General features: G+C 31.3%; 1 protein-coding gene across 1 annotated transcript; it reads right to left on the bottom strand.

The window, feature by feature from the left end:
- Positions 1 to 2,570: 2,570 nt before the first annotated feature.
- On the bottom strand, positions 2,571 to 4,167 carry LOC107421446 (2-oxoglutarate-dependent dioxygenase 19). Its single transcript, XM_016030694.4, has 3 exons — positions 3,537 to 4,167; positions 3,124 to 3,451; positions 2,571 to 3,025 (listed from the first exon to the last, which is right to left on the bottom strand). Exons 1-3 carry the CDS (start codon positions 4,043 to 4,045, stop codon positions 2,780 to 2,782), a joined length of 1,083 nt encoding a protein of 360 aa, XP_015886180.1. The 5' UTR covers positions 4,046 to 4,167; the 3' UTR covers positions 2,571 to 2,779.
- Positions 4,168 to 18,904: the final 14,737 nt, after the last annotated feature.

Below are 18,904 nucleotides of genomic sequence, written 5' to 3'. Positions count from 1 at the left end.
ACTTTCCCTCATTACCACTGTCCTCTATGTTCTTCTCAAAGCCTTACTTTTAGGGTCTGAGAGGTTCAAGAACCTTAGCCTCCCTAGTTTAGGCTTCAGCAGGGAATGTTGAAGGTCATACTCATTTTAAGTACCCCTTAACTCCTCATTGGATTTTGTTTTACATATGTAGTGGAAGGGGTCTCTTTTAGGCTTGCCTTTCTTACAATAAGTGGAAATTTTTATGGGATGAAAAGAGTTATTGGACTTTCCCTCATTACCATTGTCCTCCATGTTCTTCTCAGAACCTAACTCTTGGGGTTTGAGAGGTTCAAGAAGCTTAGCCTCCCTAGTTTAGGCTTCAACAGGATCTAGTGGAAGAGTTATTTACATTGTTGTTCTTGGAATTTCCTTCAAAGTCATCCTCACCTGTGGACTTATGGCATCATCTTCACCTATGGGACTTATGGCAGACTGTTCATACTTACTCATTAGCCTAGAAATATCCTTGGAATCTAAAGACATGTTTACTTAGTAGTGACTAAAAGAAAACTTTAGCTAAAATTGTAAGAATTCTCTAAGATGAAACCTAGAAAATACTTGGCGGGAAACGAAAAACTAGAAATTGAAAATTATGAATTTTTAGATTAAAAAGTGTTACTAACCTAGAAATGGAAGAATAACGCAGAAGAATAATGAAAGTTATTCTAGAGATAGAGAAGTGGCGCTTTTTGAAGCCCCTAAAAATATCCTTTGCTCCCAGCAATTTTGGAATATCGTCCTAGAGACACTGGTGGCAACAAGATCACGAGGCGGATAAGCTTTAGTGTAGAAATCAACTTTATTTAGATATGGGGAAACTATCTCTAGTTTTCTTACAAAAATGATATGGAGCAGATTTTGGAATTGGAGAATGGGAGAAGTTCCATTAAGTTAAATAGGCAAAACTAAAGGTCAAGATTTAGATATGAGGTTTAGAATCAACGGTTGAGATCTTGGATCTAGTCATTTGAAAGGCCTTGTTTAGCAATGTGTCCCAAGTCCTAGGATGTTTAGACATGTGTCAATGGTTCCATGTACGATGCCTAAAAGGCATAGGCATCTTAAGTAGTTCTTTTATTGAGGTACATGCAATTTTCATCTCGGGGTTAGGAAAAAAAATTCTTTTTTGAAATGTTTTACGGTGTTTGAATCTTTGTGAAAGTATCAACAGTCATTATGAGGCAACGATTGATAAGATTGATTGAATCAAATGAAGAATCTTAGGCTCAGAAGCCTCGATAATATCTTTGAAGAACATGAAGTAGAAATTTATCTCGGAGATTCCGAGGGAAAAATTATCATTCTTGGAATTTTCGGAAAGGCGATTGAAGCTGAATGGTTTACAACTCATTTCTAATTCCTTATACTCACCCAGGCAAATAAATTCACTTGAATGAGTGGGGGCCTAACCATATGGGTAGAATTTATACCTAGAGAAACATCCTCCCTTTGAGCTAATAGGAGCATAGGTAGGGTTGAAATTTAGAGTCCAAGGAAAATGTCTAAGGTGGATTGGTGGAGTGAAATGTCGCTTTAAGGATGCTTCGGAGAGGAATACTCAGAGAGGTTATTTATAGTTGTTCCACCATGTCTGAAAGAAAGCGCTTATCTCTTGGGTATTCTAAGAGGTACTCCCTAAGGATTGAGTGTCGTTTATTTACTATAACAAATTTCCATAAATACACTTGGTAAGATCACTTAAATCATGTAAATTAGGAAAGCTAGAGCTTTCCTAATTTGAGGCTCTATGGTTTTGGCTTTCAGGTTAGTGAGGCAGTTTCCATGAGGAACAAGGAAACCCCAAGCCAACAATCTATAAATGCTTTCTTACTTTGCAACAACAATGTATGTGCATTCTAAGAACTCGAGAATTTTCTTTTGGCATTCAAAGAATGCTATCTAACTTGAGCATCAAAGTGTCATTGGCTAACACTACACCGGTGCCCTAGAGATCTTCACGTTCTCTTTGTTTTACAAGCTACTGCTAGGTCTCAACCTTGTCATGCAGTGGCTTGTGGCAAATTAGATTCTCTTTGTTTGACAAGCCACTGGTAGGTTTCAACCTTGTCAAGTGGTGGCTTGTGGCAAATTAGAGCCAAATTAGATTCGTGCATCAACACTAATCTCATTTGAGCAATTCCTATTTAATTAGTTTTTGAGTTTACGTGTAAAATATTTTGTCTCTTTAAATATTATTTCTATTATCTAACTATGCCCATTAAACTATTTCACTGTTTTGTATTACCATACTATAATAGTTGAACAGAAAACAAAAATTACTAATTACGGAGAATAGGTAATTTTTGGTTTCATTATCAATGATTATAATTTAAGTTCTTTTCAAAAAAATAGTTTTCAGTTGTTCCCTCTTGACCAAATTTTTTGGATCCGCAACTAGCAACAATTTAGGAGAATTTAGAAGAAGAAATTGGGTGGTATCATATTTTCAATTTACAATGAAAACTCTGATCGCCTTCCAAAATCCCAATTTCAACAGTTTTTATTCTAATCAATAACATTGTCTACGAAACATTGGATCACCAGACTCATTACACATAGTATTTGTAGACTTTATTCAATATACTCATCTTTAATCTTTAATTTCAGAACTCTAGGCTCAATACCACGAGAAATCATGCAACAATATTTATATAACAGAGTCTATAACTTTATTAGATGATGGATACTTATTTATATAATATGAAATTTTTCTATCAGGACTATTCTGATAAGAAAAAGAGGGGCGTGTAGTAGTCGTCTAGAGTCGAATTGCATCTAGGCAAGACTTCATGTAGCACTTGGCACTTTGCTGATATTCCAAAAAGTCGTGGTATGAGAGTCCTTTGTAAGCAGGTGGTCGGCCTTGTTTCTCTACAAGTTCTGGTGCTGCTACTACTACCGTTTCCAGTGATGGTCCATGTGGAACTGCAATTGATATTCTTGGAGCTCTGTTGTTCACAACAGCTCTGTGCCACACGCTCTTATACTTGTCATTCGTCAGGATCTATTCGTATATACACCATGCACAGATATTCAAATTAAACCAAATTTACTCCTTCAAATACTAAATAAGAGTAATATTCAAGATATATATATATATACCTGCATATGGTCAGCAAGGTTAACCACCAAAGAGTTGGGGATGGCATTCCAGTTGACCCATTTTCCTTTGTGTTGCACTTGGAGACCACCCATACCATTCTGTATGAGGATGGTCAAAAGGCCATGATCAGTATGAGGAGGTATTCCAATTGCATTTTCTGGATCTGGGCAAGCTGGATAGTAATTTGCAGCGAGCATTTGAAATCCTTGATCCCAATTCATGCTCTTCTCTATGTAGTCAGCCTCCAATCCCAAAGTCTCTGATATTGCTCTCAGTAGTTCTGTTGCTACTTCTCTGATTCTCTTGCTGAACTCCAATGAAACCTCACTATGTAATGTTTCAAGAAACACTCATAAGTTAAAAAAAAAAAAAAAAAAAAAAAAAGGATTTTTTAGAAACTAATTAAACTTACCTGTATCCTTCTGGCTTAGGAAGTGAATGAAACCGAGGATGTGATATGACTTTGAGAAAATCCCTCCACAGCAGAACCTTATCAATCTCAGCATTGAAGCTTGTTCCATACTTGATGGGGTCCAGTAAATTCCTACTTTGATACACTTTTTTTTCCTCCTCTGGTAGATTGAAGAAACCCTGGCAAACGTCAATCATGTTTTTCATAAGACTCTCAGGAACTCCATGGTTGATCAGCATGAAAAAACCCCATTCTTCACAAGCTTTTCGTAGGTCATGGAGGATTTTGGCGCGTTGATCGGGAGAGGTGGACATGAGAAGAGAGAAATCAATGGTGGGCATTGAATGATCAGGGTCATGTTGATCTGCTTGGTCGTTGGGATTCGAGGCAAAAGTGTATTCAGAAGGGACGGAGGTTAGTCCACCTGATTCTGCAAGTTCTTTGATGCTTGCCATTTTGTTTTGCTGAATATCCTCTGTCTTTTGGGTTGGGAAAACTACTGGGGCCATAGGAAGAGAGATTTTCTAGAGAAAAAATGATATGGGGTATGTTTCCACCAAAAAACAAAAATGATATGGGGAATGTTATATGATGATTCAATATTTATAGATAACAAGGTTTGGGTTTGGCTATAGCTGTTGAGACTTAGACAAGTTTGATTTAATTGTATAAATTAGGACAAATTTTATTTGCAACTTTTCAATTTTGCTATTAGTTTTCTTAGATTATACACTTAAAAAAGATGTCATTAATGTCCCTTCAATTTTTTTTATATATATATCCAAAAAGACTTATTTGTCAACTTTTATCACTTTTTGCTAGTTAATTTTAAGTTAAGGGTAAAAAAAAATAAAGATAAAAAATTTATATTTGCATGATTGAATAATATAATAAAAATACAATTTTAACGTTTAACTGTGAAAATTAATTGATAAAAATTGAAAAAATACTTATAGAGTAGTCTGTTTTGATAATTTTATAAAATTAAATGAGATAAATAATAATTTCTCAAAAGCGTAAAATCTAACTATATTTAAATTGATGAAATAGAAGGGGAAAAATATTCAATTCCTTTGTTTGGATTACTAAAAAATTAATGGAAATGAATAGATAAGGAAGGAAATGAAAGAAAATGAAAGGATTAGATTATATGTATTTGAATGAGTCTTGTTTTTCACTAAAATTTGATAGGAAATGGAAGGAAATGAAAAGAGTTTAATGAAATTCTTGATTATGAACTTAAATTGATATTTTTAATATTTTTAAGGTTAGCTACAATTTAGTGCCTTAGTTTTAAAACGTTACAAATTTGGTACCGAAAAAATTTGAAAGTGACAATTTAGACCTTCAAATTTCAGTTTGTTTCAATTTTATCAAACTAAATTTTTAGTATCTAGTGAGATTATATTTAATGATATCACATCTATCTATAGGAAAATATGAATTTGAGATACCAAAATAAAAAATAAAATTATAAATGATAATAAAAAAAAAAATCCAAAATTTAGACCGAAAATATTTAATGGTTTGGGCCTAAATTGCAACATAAATTATATTATATTGTTGATCGCTTAAATTGTAACAAGTTATATTTTATTATTGATTAAATATGATAAAACCGTTATTTTAGTCAAAAACGTGCGATTAAAATGCAACAAATTCAAACTTAAAGACTGAAATTTTAACGTTTGATTTTCCACGGATAGCACCTGCACAGCTTTTACTTTTCCATATAATAGTTTCTAAACTAGAAAGTACTCACTCAGGTGGAAATGCTTACATTGTTCATTTTTCCAAGTTTACCAGCTTGAAAAATTAATGTCATAGTTGAAATTGTCGGCACTTTCTTCCATGGATAGAATCTACAGAGCTTTTACTTTGTTAGCCACGTTTTTCTCACCCTCTATGAAGCTGAAGTTGAATCTTTGGAGTACTCACTCGAGAGGAATCAATTTCATTGTTAAATTTTCCAGGTTTACCAGCTTGAAAAATTAATTTGGCACGTTTTTATCTCCCTGTATGAAGCTGAAGTTGGAGCTCTGGAGTGGACTACAAGTGCAGCTGAGAGGCAGATGGGGAACTGTCAATCAGGTGTGGGCTATGGATGCGAAGTCTGTAATTAAGGAGGAATTGGTATACGAGGTGAGATCATCCAAAGGCGTAGCTCACGTGGTTGCCATGAAATTGTTTGCTTTTGGTTGTGTTCTTAATTTGACGTTGACAATGTTGACTCACTTCCTGTTCCAGCTGATCATAGTTGACATGGCGCATCGGATTGTTTTGGGAGCATTTCGGCTGTGCAAGACTATTTGCCTTCATTTTGAGAAGGCCTCTTTTCAAGCGTTTATGCATTCCTTTTATTACCAAAAAAATAAATAAATAAATAAAAGATAACACCTATACCTAAATAAAAGTACTACTGATGGACTAATTTAATATATGTATTGACCTTGTGGAGCTTAATTAATTCTAATTTTTAGATATTTTATTTTTTTATAGAGATTATTGAAATTTGAAGGTTCAATTTAATTTTAGGTTTCATTTTAGTCGAATAAAATATTGTTTGGAGAATTTTAATGGGGCTTTTTAAAATAAACCCTTTTTTTATATTTTTTGTTATTATTATTATTTTTAATGATAAAGGTCTTTGAATATAAAAAGCGCAACTTTAAAAGGTCTTCCAACAATATTTTCATGCCCTTTATTTATTTATTTTTTTTAATTATTCATTGTTTAACTGAATTGACAGTATCGCCTTCAAGGTCCTTCTTGAACCAAACAAGTGAATTGGTTTTGACAGCATTCCACTTGTTTTCGGTGACTTTCGCTTTCAACCTGATTCATCGCCTACGTTCCTTTTACGCCCAATCATTTCGAAGAACACTAGCCCCCCACTCATCTATCTTAGGGTGGCTGCTAACATAGAGTTAGCTAGGGCTTCTTCTTCGAGTCGTATCATGAGCATTCGAAGTGGTCCCATTTATGGAAGTACTACTAAATTTTCTAACAAAAATCTAGTAAATTTTTTCTATAATTTGAATACAACCTATAGTACAGATAAACTATCAATAATACTTCTAATAGATTTTATATAAAATTAACCTCATTAACATCAATGGTACCAACTCAAGAACAAAAAAAGAAAAATAAAATATAGAGTTATATATTAAATTAATTCATTAGAACTATCTAGAAAAGTGTAAGAGTTTATAATTAAATAAAAACAAATAATAAATTTAGCAAAAATATGCAAGATAGAAAAATACATCAACAATCGAAGTACAAACGTGGTAAAAATATGTAAGGATGATATTAACAAATAGATGACTCATTTTCATTTAAGCATTTACATTTCCTATTGATGATTTCTTTTTCCAAGTTGAGGTCCAAAAATATTAACAATACCTATACAACTTTTGTAGAAACTAATTAAACGTACCTGTATCCTTTTGGCTTTGGAAGTGAATGAAATCTAGGATGTGATATGACTTTGAGAAAATCCCTCCTCAGAAGAACCTTATCAATCTCAAAATTGAAGCTTGTTCCATACTTGATGGGGTCCAGTAAATTCCTACTTTGATACACTTTCTTTTCCTCCTCTGGTAGATTGAAGAAACCCTGGCAAACCTCAATCATGTTTTTCATAAGACTCTCAGGAACTTCATGGTTGATTTGTTAGAATTTATGGATCTAAATATACATAATAAATTCCATTAAAATATAAAGTACTGACCTCTAAACACAGCCATTGATAAATTAAATTTTTAATCCTATAAAATAGAAAACAACGTAAAGTAGCGCCTATGGACACACTACTCTCAAACCATTCTCGACTGATCTCTGAAAACCCTAAAGATACAATATGTATCTATTTGCTTGCCCTAGACCTTTTATAGTCTCTGCAAGTCAGACTTACCCATTAATTTTAACGTACACCAAAATAATAATAATTTAATAATATAATAATAATAGAAAAATATAGATAAGTCATTAAGCTTATAAAGAGAGTTAGTCCTCCAATCCAATAGGTCAATTAGAGTCTTATAGAGAGTGTGTGACCAAGGGTCCTATTACAAAATAATAAATTAAGTCAATCCCATTAATAGCATAAATGGGCCTTATAAGTGAGTAATTGATTATGCTAGGTCCACAAATTATTTATTTATTTAACATTCTCCCACTTTGACTGCATAATCATCATCATATATAATCCAAACTCACTTACTACATAATCTCTCGAACCATAATACCATTTCATCTAAATATATATAGCATGCCGACAGGACATGACAATATACTAGACTAGGCAGTAGAGATTCTCTCAGTAAATCTCCCAGAACATGATATCATTTCAACTAAGCACTTTGTATGTTATAAACTCAGTCTAGGTAGTAGAGATCTACCTAACTATGTGCAATCCCCCAATACACAATACCATTTCATCCAAGCACATTGTGTATCGACAGGATACAACAATACAACCAAACTAGGTAGTAGGGACTCACCATGGCATTTATGAATCAACATACACATATACATAGACTAAAAGTCTCAATAGGCCTGTAAATATAAGGAGAAATAATATGTGTAATAAATCATCTCATAAATAAATAATGATCCACATATATCAATGTATCAAAATACTCAAAGAAATAAATGATACTCAATAGGGATATTACTACAGAATACATAATAAACTCCTACTGACCCACAACAGTCTCAACTGCCTAACAATCCCATACATGATACATGCTCCTCAAATATGCCTACTGGTAAGGCCTTGGTTAGTGGATCTACCACCATGCTGTAAGTAGGCATGTGAACAATAGTAATGAGGGCCTCTTCAACTTTCTCCTTTACAACAAAATACTTTATATCAATATACCTCGCACCAGGGGTACCTTTTAAATTATTGGAGAAAGACATCACTGCAGTATTATCACAATACATCATATTAGGCCTTTCAGTGGAGTCAACTACTCCTAAATCACGAATAAAATTCCAAAGCCAAACTGCATGATGAGTAGCCTCATAACACAGCACATACTCTGCCTCTATAGTTGAGAATACTGTCATAGACTGCTTGGTACTCCACCAAGATACAGCACCTCCTGCCATGATAAATATATATCTAGTGGTAGATTTCTTATCATCCACACAACCTTTATAATCTGCATCACTACAACCAACTACATCAATAGGTTGGTGCGTCGATACGTCAACATATTATCTTTACTACCCTCAAGATACCTAAAGACTTTTTTAACTACTTGGTAATGAATAAGACTAGGATTGCTCATAAATCTACCAAATACACCCATAGCAAAAGCTATATCAGGCCGTGTAAAAACTTGAGCATACATCAAACTATCTACTGCTAAAGAATAGTGAACATTTCTCATCGCCATCCTCTCTCTATCATTCTTGGGACACTGATCCTTAGAAAACCTTTCACCCTTCGTGAATGGTACACTTCTAGGAGAACAATTATGCATATCAAATCTCTTAAGGATTCTATCAATATAGGCTCTCTACGACAATTTTAACACATAATTAGTCCTATCTCAAACAATCTTGATACCCAAAACAAAAGAAGCTTCACCAAGATCTTTCGTATCAAAATGGTTGCACAACATCTACTTCGTCTCAGCCAATAGGTTAGTACCATTGGTAGCCACGAGTATGTCAGCAACATACAATACCAGAAATATAAAACTGCTCCCACTGACCTTCATATATATGCACCTATCAGCAACATTCTTCTTAAAGCCATTTTTGTTAACAACCTCATCAAACTTACGATACCATTGCCTCGAAGCCTGCTTAAGACCATAAATAGACTTCTTAAGCTTACAAAACAAATTACCATTCCCTGTTTGCTGGAAGCCAACTTGTTGAACCATATACACATCCTCATACAAATCACCATTCAGAAAAGTAGTTCTGACATCTATTTGGGGTAACTCTAGGTCATAATGCGCCACAGTCACTATAATGATTCTAAAAGAATCCTTTGTGGATACAGGAGAGAATGTCTCTGTATAATCAATTCCTTCCTTCTGGCTAAACCCTTTGGCTACAAGTCTAGTCTTATACCTCTCCATTTTACCATTAGAGGCTTTTTTAGTCTTAAAGACCCATTTGCACCCAATAGGCTTGCTACCCTTTAGTAACTCAACCAAATCCCAAACTCCATTTGATGCCATAGATTTCATTTCATCTTCTATTGCATCCGACCAAAAATTTGAGTGTGAACTGCTTATGACCTCCTCATAAGTGACTGGATCTGAATCATCACTTATGTCAAAATCATGTTCCTATAAGTAAACCTCATAATCATTAAGAATAGCTGACCTCCTAGTCCTTTATGACCTCCTCAAAGGCACATCAACATCTACAATAACTGGAATATCCTGCCCTTCAATAATGGCTTCATCCTGACCAACTATTGCTTCATTAACTACTGGATTAATAACATCTCTATCAGGAACAACAACATTGGGAATGAATACATTTTCTTTTCTAAATTGAGGCTCCTTTGGACCATTACTATCATCAAATCCAAAATCATCTTCAAAATAAACAGCTGTGTCTGACTTTACAATTCTGATGGTGTAAGATGGACAAAAAGAATCTTGAACCCTTTGATCCAATACAATAACCAACAAAATATCCACTGATAGTGTTAGGATCCAGTTTCTTAATTTGGGGATTATAAATCCTTACTTTAGCTTTGCAACCCTATACTCGAAAATGGTGCAAATTAGGCTTTCTTTTTTACCACAACTCAAAAGGAGTTTTAGAAACGGATTTACTTGGAACTTGATTCAAAACATAAGTCGCCATCCTTAAAGCCTCTCCCCATAAGTAATCTGGCAACCTAGAATTAGCCAACATAGATCGCATCATATCTAACAAAGTACGATTCCTCCTCTTAGCTATGCCATTCTGCTGAGGCGTACCAGGCATTGTATATTGCGCATCAATGTCACACTCACGTAAATAAATTACGAATGGCCCTGGGTTCCATCCAGTCTCATCATATCTGCCATAAAACTCACCACCTCTATTAGACCTCACAACCTTTATCTTCTTATTCTTTTAAAGCTTCATCTTTACTTTAAACTCCTTAAAGCAATTAAAGAGTCCGACTTCTCATGGATAAGTTCAACGTCTATAATGAGAAAAATCATCAATGTTACCTATAATCACCCAAAGCAATAGGTATAAAAAGTCCACATATATCAGTATGGATTAATTCCAAAACATCTCCACACCTCATTATCTTATCCTTTCTAGCCTTAGAAGTTAAATTTCCTTTCACACATTCAAGTCGACAGGTCGGAGAAGTCAAGACTAGGAAGTATTTCATTGTTCACTAACCTTTCCATCCTGTGCCTAGAAATATATCCCAAATGCTTATGCCATAACATTGAGGAATTATCATTAACTCTTGGACGTTTAGAAGCAATAATAGGGGCAACAGTAGAATTAACAAAATAATTGAGATCGTTATTAAATAAATATAGTCTATATAAATTGCCACATAAAGTTCCAAAACCAATAACTTTATCATCCTTTTACATTTCAACTTTTTTATTACCAAACAAAAAACTAAACCCTTGACTATCCAAAGGGGAAATAGATAATAAGTTCCTCCTAATTGAGGGTACGTAGGAAACTTTTTTTAATTCTAAAACATATCCAATGGCAAGCTTCAACTTGATTATTCTCATGATATCCACCTTCACTCTTGAGTCATCTCCCATACCAACATGTTGCTTAAGCTTGGTTGGCCCCCTTTGCCTTATCATCGCTTGCAAAAAATTAGTAACATGAATTGTTACTCCAGTATCTAACCACCAAGAATTCATAGGCACATCAATAATATTGGTCTCAATCATTAAAATATTACGTTTCTTCTCTTTCTTTCCCTTTAAAATCCAACAGTCTATCTTCTTGTGTCCAACTTTATTGCAGTAGTCACACATTCCATTGAAGTATCCTTTTATTTCTCCAATGTCCGTCTTAAGATCCCTCAGCTTATTATAATAGGAAGAAAGTAACATAATATGGTCCCTTACTCCTTTAATTCTATCATACTTAGTATTATTCAAAAGGTCCAAATAATAATGCTTCTCATTCATATCAAACTTGATAAATTTCTTTCCTACCTCCTCAAGAAGTTCCTTTGTTGTATCAAGTTTAGGAATACTAAGTATGATGGAATTAAAGGAGTAAGGGACTTGTTAGAATACTTCCAATCCTCATAAAGTTTCCTAACTGCTGCACTACTTTCATCAGTTGGTATCTCGGGTGGATCTATTTCTAAAGCCAAATTCAATTTCATATATGTCAGATTCATAACTAAAGTCTTCTTCCACTTCTGATAATTTGTCCCATCCAATTTTATCATGGCAGTCATAGACAAAACATTCGGAGTGCTACTAACTGTGAAAATAGTAAATACAACAAAGCATTTAATACATATAAAACAATAACTATTCTCCAGCCCCTTCAAAGCAAAACTTAAAATCAATATCGGTAGGGTTTTTGTAGCACTAAAGATACCCTTTCATCACAATTAAATGCATTGAACTAAATCATCGATAGGGTAAATTACAACCTGCGATTCATGGCATTCAATCAACTTCCACTGCCATTCCAAGTGTCATACAAAGCAACTAAAACTACCGATAGGATAGCCTAGTTACCCGTATAGACCCTAGTTAATAAGTGGGAGAAAATCAACATATTGGCAATTTCATGAAATAGGCAAATATAAAACATTCCATCTACTATGCCAACATACATTACATTGGTACACATAATGTAGACAAAATAAGTTTCACAATAGTTGAGAACCTAAAATTCCACACTACTATATCAACTAGGCATAAAGCCTCTTTAAGGAAAGCTAACACAATCAAATTCTCCAAATATAGGCAATTTAATTTAATTCAAGAAATTTGGAATGAAATAATTAAACAAATAAATGAAAAAATAAATAAATAAATAACAATTTTTTTTTATGTTAATAATATTGAACAATAGATAAATAAATAAACAAATAAACAAATAAATAAACCCCCAAAAAAAAAAAAGCACGAAAAAACCCCATTCTTTACAAGCTTTGCGTAGGTCATGGAGGATTTTGGTGCGTTGATCAGAAGAGGTGGACATGAGAAGAGAGAAATCAATGGTGAGCAATGAATGATCAGGGTCATTATGATATGCTTGGTCATTGGGATTTGAGGCAAAAGTATATTCATAATGGATAGAGGTTAGTCCACCTGATTCTGCAAGTTCTTTGATGCTTGTCATTTTGTTTTGATGAATATTCTCTGTCTTTTGGGTTAGGGAAACTACTGGGGCCGTTGGAAGAGAGATTTTGAAGAGAAAAATGATATGGGGTATGTTTTCACTTAAAAAAAAAAAAATTTGAATGATACGGGGAATGGATGTAATGATATAATATTTATAGATAACAAGGTTTGGATTTGGCTATAGCTTTGAGGCTCAAAGGGTTAGATTTAATTGTATAAATAAGGGTAACTTTCATTTAAGTTTTCTCAGTTTTGCTATTACTTCTTTTCGCTCCTATGCATAAAAAACATTAGTAACATCCTTTTATATATATATATATATATATTAAAACAAATTCATTTGCAATTTTTGTTAGATTTTACTAGTTAATTTTAATAGTTAAAGAAAAAAATGTTAAAAAATTATATTTTATGATTGAATAATACTATAAAAATAGAACTTTGATCTTTAACTATTAAAATTAACGGATAAAAACATTGATAGAATAATTTTTTGAGACTTTTGAAAAAATAAATTTGATAATAATGATTTTTCAAAAATAAAAAAATTAAATTCGTTTGTGAATTGCTAAAATTAGTGGCAAATGAAAGGATAAAGAAAGAAAATGGAAGAAAATAAGAGGATTAGATTATGTGTATTTTAATGAGTTTTACTTTTCCCTCAAAGTTGATAGAAAATGGAAAGTATTGAAAGGAAATGAAAAAATGTTTAATAAAACTTTTGAATATTCTAAAAATTATCATTATTTTTTAAAAACACTACGCGAAAATTAAGATCTAACGACACTAACTTAACGATGTTACGAAACAAAAGTGTTTGAAAAATAAAATCGTGACGCTGAAGCAAAAGTGTCGATTAAAATTCTATAAATATATGACTCATTAAAAAACTGTCGAAGTTAGAAGGTCGTAAAAAACAAAAATACATGACACTGCTTTTTGGCGTCGTCGAATATATGTCTGAAAAGCGTTGCCTTTAATATTGTGCTTATATTTTATTTAAACTGTATTGTTTAAAAGTTATACTCATGTAAAATGATTAACCAACCACTTATCTATGTTTACATAATCACAAAATTAAATTATATACATACTAAAAAAAATGAAAAAAAACTAATAAATTTCTAGATGAAAATAGGAGACGTTTAAAATAGAAAAAGAATCGCTTAATATTTGATATGATAAAAAAAAAAAATTGAAACTCCTTAATTTAACAAACAAATTAGTTATTATTGTAAAAATAAATTAAGTGGAAATTGCAAACAAAAACCATGGTAAACATTGCCTGAAATTTATTTTTTCAAGTATAGCTTATTTGCTTTTAAAATTTGCAGGTCTCTTAAATATATTTTTTCTTTTAAATTAAGGGAACAGGTGATCCATTTGTGGTAAAACACGTCGCCTGTACCTTCAATCTTAAATTTTTTAAATGTTTTTTATTGTTCATCTACAAATAAACACTGAAAATATTTCTTAAAAATGTGAAGAAAAAAATATGAAGGAAGTTGTTTAATTATTTTGTTTTTCAAGTCCAGTTTATTTGCTTTTAAAATATGCATGCCTCTTAAATTGTTTTTTTTTTTTTTTTTTAAAAAAGGAAACAGGCGACAGGCAACATATTATCTACTTAAAGTGTCGCCTGTTTCATATATATATGTTTTTTTATTCTTTGATTAGTTTTTTTATTGTTCATCTACAAATAAACACTTAAAATTATACGTAAAATGTTTAAAAAAACATGAAAATATTTTAGTGCTTATTTAAGATATTTAAGAAATAAACACATATTTAAGAAATATGTAAAATATGTTTAAAAAATATTTTAGTGGATCCATAATTACATTGCACACCTTGAAGGTTTTTCTTAATTACAATTAGATACCTTTATGTTTCCATAATTACGTTGCACACCTTCGAGGTTTCCCTTAATTACAACCGAGTACCTTCATGTTTTCATAATTACATACCTTCATTCCATAATTACATCCGCTTCCCTTCTGACAAAACTTCATCCATAAAAATGTACTCTTATATGGCAATTAAAATTTTATTAATTGTCCCTTGTATATATTAATTAAACGTAGATTTTGATTCATTAGAAAAATAAAGTTTTTTTAATTTGAAAAGGTTGAAGCCCAACAGATAGTAAGTGCAAGAATAACTACCAATTTAACGGTATCCTCTAGAATGTTTAGAACATAATTGTTATGTTTTCTAATTTGTTTTTTAAATTTGTTTTCAAAACTTGTTATTAAAAATGAATGGCCAAACAAGAATGGCCAAACTTGTGACATGTGCATTGGGGGAATTGATGGACTTCATGTTTTTAACAGTTACAACAGAGGTCACCCTTGTGATATTATGTAAATTTATAAATTATGCCTTTCCTGATGATTCTAGTTTGTAGCTGTGTTCTTTTTCTTAATTTTTTTTTCTCAATTTTTTTTTTCTTGGTAGAACTGGTTATATATCATATTAAATATCGTAAAGTGCAAGAAACATTCTAAAAATTCTATAGTCATGGACAGCCTATGTAACTTTTAACGGTCACATACAAAAAAGAAACTTTATATATATGTATAATTAAGGATCTTAGTCCTAAAATCTCACATCCATTTATTGTAAAATATATGCCAGTCTTATCTTTTCATATTTACCTAACTTCCTAAATTTTTTTCATGAACAACTCCAAAGGACGATCCAAATTTGGCCAAATAGGAATGACCAAACTTATTTAGCCATTCATTTTCAATAACAAGTTTTGAAAACAAATTAAAAAAAAAATTAGAGAACATAAAAATTATATTAACATTCCAGAGGGTGCTGTTAAAAATTGGTAGTTATTCTTGTACTTACTATCCATTGAGCTTCAACTTTTTCAAATTAAAAAAACTTTATTTTTCAAATCAATCAAAATCCAAGTTTAATTAATATATACAAGGAAAAATTAATAAAATTTTAATTGCCATAAGAGAGAAGTACATTTTTATGGTTGAAGTTTGTTGAAGGGAGATAGATGTAATTATAAAAATATAAAGGTATCTGGTTGTAATTAAGGGAAACCTTGAGGGTGTGCAATTTAATTATGGAAACATAAAGGTATCCGGTTATAATTAAGGGAAACCTCAAGGGTGTGTAATATAATTATGAAAATATTGAAAATATCCGGTTGTAATTAAGAAAAACCTCGAAGGTACACAGTGTAATTAATCCAAAAAAGTAATTAACAAAAAGAAAAAAAAAACATGGAACACGCAACGCTTTTAGAAGGAATTGCATCGCCTATTCCTTTTTTTTTAACACAAAAATACAATTTTAGTGACTTGCAAATTTTAGTGGATGCTTAAACTGTATTTGAAAAGCAAAAAAAATTAAGGAACTGATGATACTTTTAGAATGAATTGTGTCGCATGTTCTCTTTTCTTTTCTTTTTTTTAAATACAAAAATACAATTTAAGAGACTTGCAAATTTTAATGGATGCTTAAACTGTACTTGAAACATTAAAAAATTAAACAACCACCTCAATAATTTTGCTTCACATATTTAAGAAATATTTTCAGTGCTTATTTGTTGATGAACAAAAAAATATAATAATAGTTAAAGTAAAAAATAAAAAAAATCGAACATGCAGTGCTTTTGAAAGGAATTGCGTTGCCTAAACCTTTTTAAGTTGTTTTACTCAATTTAAAACTAATTATACATTTGTGTTTTGGTGGTGTGATGCATCTTTTAAAAGTAAGAGGTCTAGGGCTCATTTCTTGGAACGCCTTTTCCCTTTTTATATTTTAAAATCTTTTCACCTTTTTTTTTTTTATTGAAAGATTTTCACCTTCTTTCTTTTTTTTTTTTTTTTTATTTACATGTATGCAAACCCATTAATACCCAACCAATTGAAAAAAAAAATGGTCATGCCAAGAATTGAACCCGGAACCTTTTACACCTTTTTCAAAAAAAGCATCACCTTTTATCCTACATTAAGTGACCCTGTATAAAAGCATTGCTTATTGAAGCATTTAGCGATCCTTTTATAAAAAAAAGGCCGCTTATTTGTATATATAGCGATTCTTTTACAAAAAAAGGATGGTCTGTTTTTTTTTTTTTTTTTGGGGTTAATTTGAAAGTTGTTTTTAGTAATATTTTTTTAATTTTGCAAATACGCTTCTTTTTTTTATTTATTTATAGATGAGCAGCCAAAAAAACTAATTAAAGATAAAAAAAACAAAACATGGAATAGGAGATGCTTTTCGGTGTAAAAGCATCGCCTTTTCCTTCAATTAAAAAAAAAAAGAAGACGGTAGTTTAAGAGACTTTCAAATTTTAAAAACAAGTAAGCTATCATTGAACACAAACACATGAAAGTTAAGCTCATTTAACATACTTATGTAGATAAATTGGTCAACAAGTCCTTGTTGAATTCGAATTCTACATTCGGTATCCTATCTCAAATTAGATCTTGAGATATTTTGTATCTCATCTATACATATATATGTGAATAATTATGAAGAGCATTGAAAAAACTATTTTTTGGTTTTAGATCAATGGAACTTTTGTTCATTGGATTGCTACATGAATATATTTGTAGATAAAAGTTCAAAAAACTAATTAAAGAAAAACAAAAATATAAAACACGGAACAGACGATGCTTTTCTATCAAAATGCATTGCCTGTGCCCAAAAATTTAAGAACAGCCTATGCCTTTTGCTAGAAATACATCGCCTGTACCCTCTATTTGGAAAAAAAAAAATACAATTTAGAAGACTTGCAAATTTTAAAAACAATTAAGATGTACTTGAAAAATGGAAAAATTAAACAACTAGCTTAGCAATTTTACTTCACATTTTTCGAAATATTTTCAGTGTTTATTTGTAGATGAACAATAAAAAACTAATTAAAGAACAAAAAAAAAATTAATATTGTAGAAACCGGCGACGTTTTATGCTATAAATACGATGCCTGTTCCCTTAATTTTTTTTAAAAAATTTTTATGAGGCTTGCAAATTTTGAAAGCAAATAAACTACCATTGAAACACAAACACCTGAAAGCTCAGCTCGTTTAACATACTTATGTAGAGAAATTGATCAATAAGTCCTTGTTAAATTTGCCCTCAAATTAGGTCTTAAGAAATTTTGTGTTTCGTGAATACACATATATGTGAATAATTAAGAAAAACATTGACAAAACTATTTTCTGTTTTCAGATTAATGGAATTGATATTTAGAGGATTGCTACATAAATATATTAGCAGATAAACAATTAAAAAACTATTGAAAAATTATAAAGAAAATATAAAAAATGGAATAGGCGACACTTTTTGACTATAATGTGTCGCTTGATCCCTTAATTCAAGAACAGGCGACCCTTTTTGAAGAAAATACATCGCCTGTTCTCTCAATTATAAAAAATAAATAAAAAATTTAAAAGACATGTAAATTTTATAAAGAATAAAGGTGTACTTGAAAAATAGAAAAATAAACAGCAATCTTTGATATTTTGCTTCACATTTTTAAGAAATATTTTCGGTGTGTATTTGTAGATGAAAAATAAAAAACTAATCAAAGGAAAAAAATGAAATTGAGAGAAAAATCGAAGCTTTTAATTGTAAATGTGTCACCTATTCTCTTAATTAAAAAAAATAAACATTTTAATACTTTTTAAAAGCAAATAAACTGAACTTCAAAAGAAAATTAATAACTATTAAAAAAGGAAAAAATAAAAAGTATCAGATGACTCTTTTTGCTTTTCATGTGTCTTGACTGTTCCATCAAATTAAGGAACAAAAAATAAAACTTAGAACAAGCGACACTTTCTCTTGTAAATGCATTGCTTATTCCCTTTCTAGGAAAAAAAAATTAGAAATTTACAAGATTTTAAAGGAAATAAACTGTACTTGGAAAACAAAACAATTAAACTACCACTTTGGTAATTTTGTTTCACATATATAAGAAATATTTTCAGTATTTCTTTTTAGATGAAAAATAAAAAACTAATTAAAAAAAATAATGACATTGATAGAATAGGCGATGCTTTAAGATGTAAATGC

The sequence above is a fragment of the Ziziphus jujuba genome, chromosome 5, assembly GCF_031755915.1.
Source record: "Ziziphus jujuba cultivar Dongzao chromosome 5, ASM3175591v1".
Taxonomy (NCBI): domain Eukaryota; kingdom Viridiplantae; phylum Streptophyta; class Magnoliopsida; order Rosales; family Rhamnaceae; genus Ziziphus; species Ziziphus jujuba.
This window is presented reverse-complemented; position numbering and strand designations above follow the sequence as displayed.

Coding starts and splice junctions, on each gene's coding strand:
- LOC107421446 (XM_016030694.4), bottom strand. CDS start 4,045: ATGGCCCCAGTAGTTTTCCCAACCCAAAAGACAGAGGATATTCAGCAA. Junction 3,452..3,536: donor CCTAAGCCAGAAGGATACAG/GTAAGTTTAATT, acceptor AACATTACATAG/TGAGGTTTCATTGGAGTTCA. Junction 3,026..3,123: donor ACCTTGCTGACCATATGCAG/GTATATATATAT, acceptor ATATACGAATAG/ATCCTGACGAATGACAAGTA.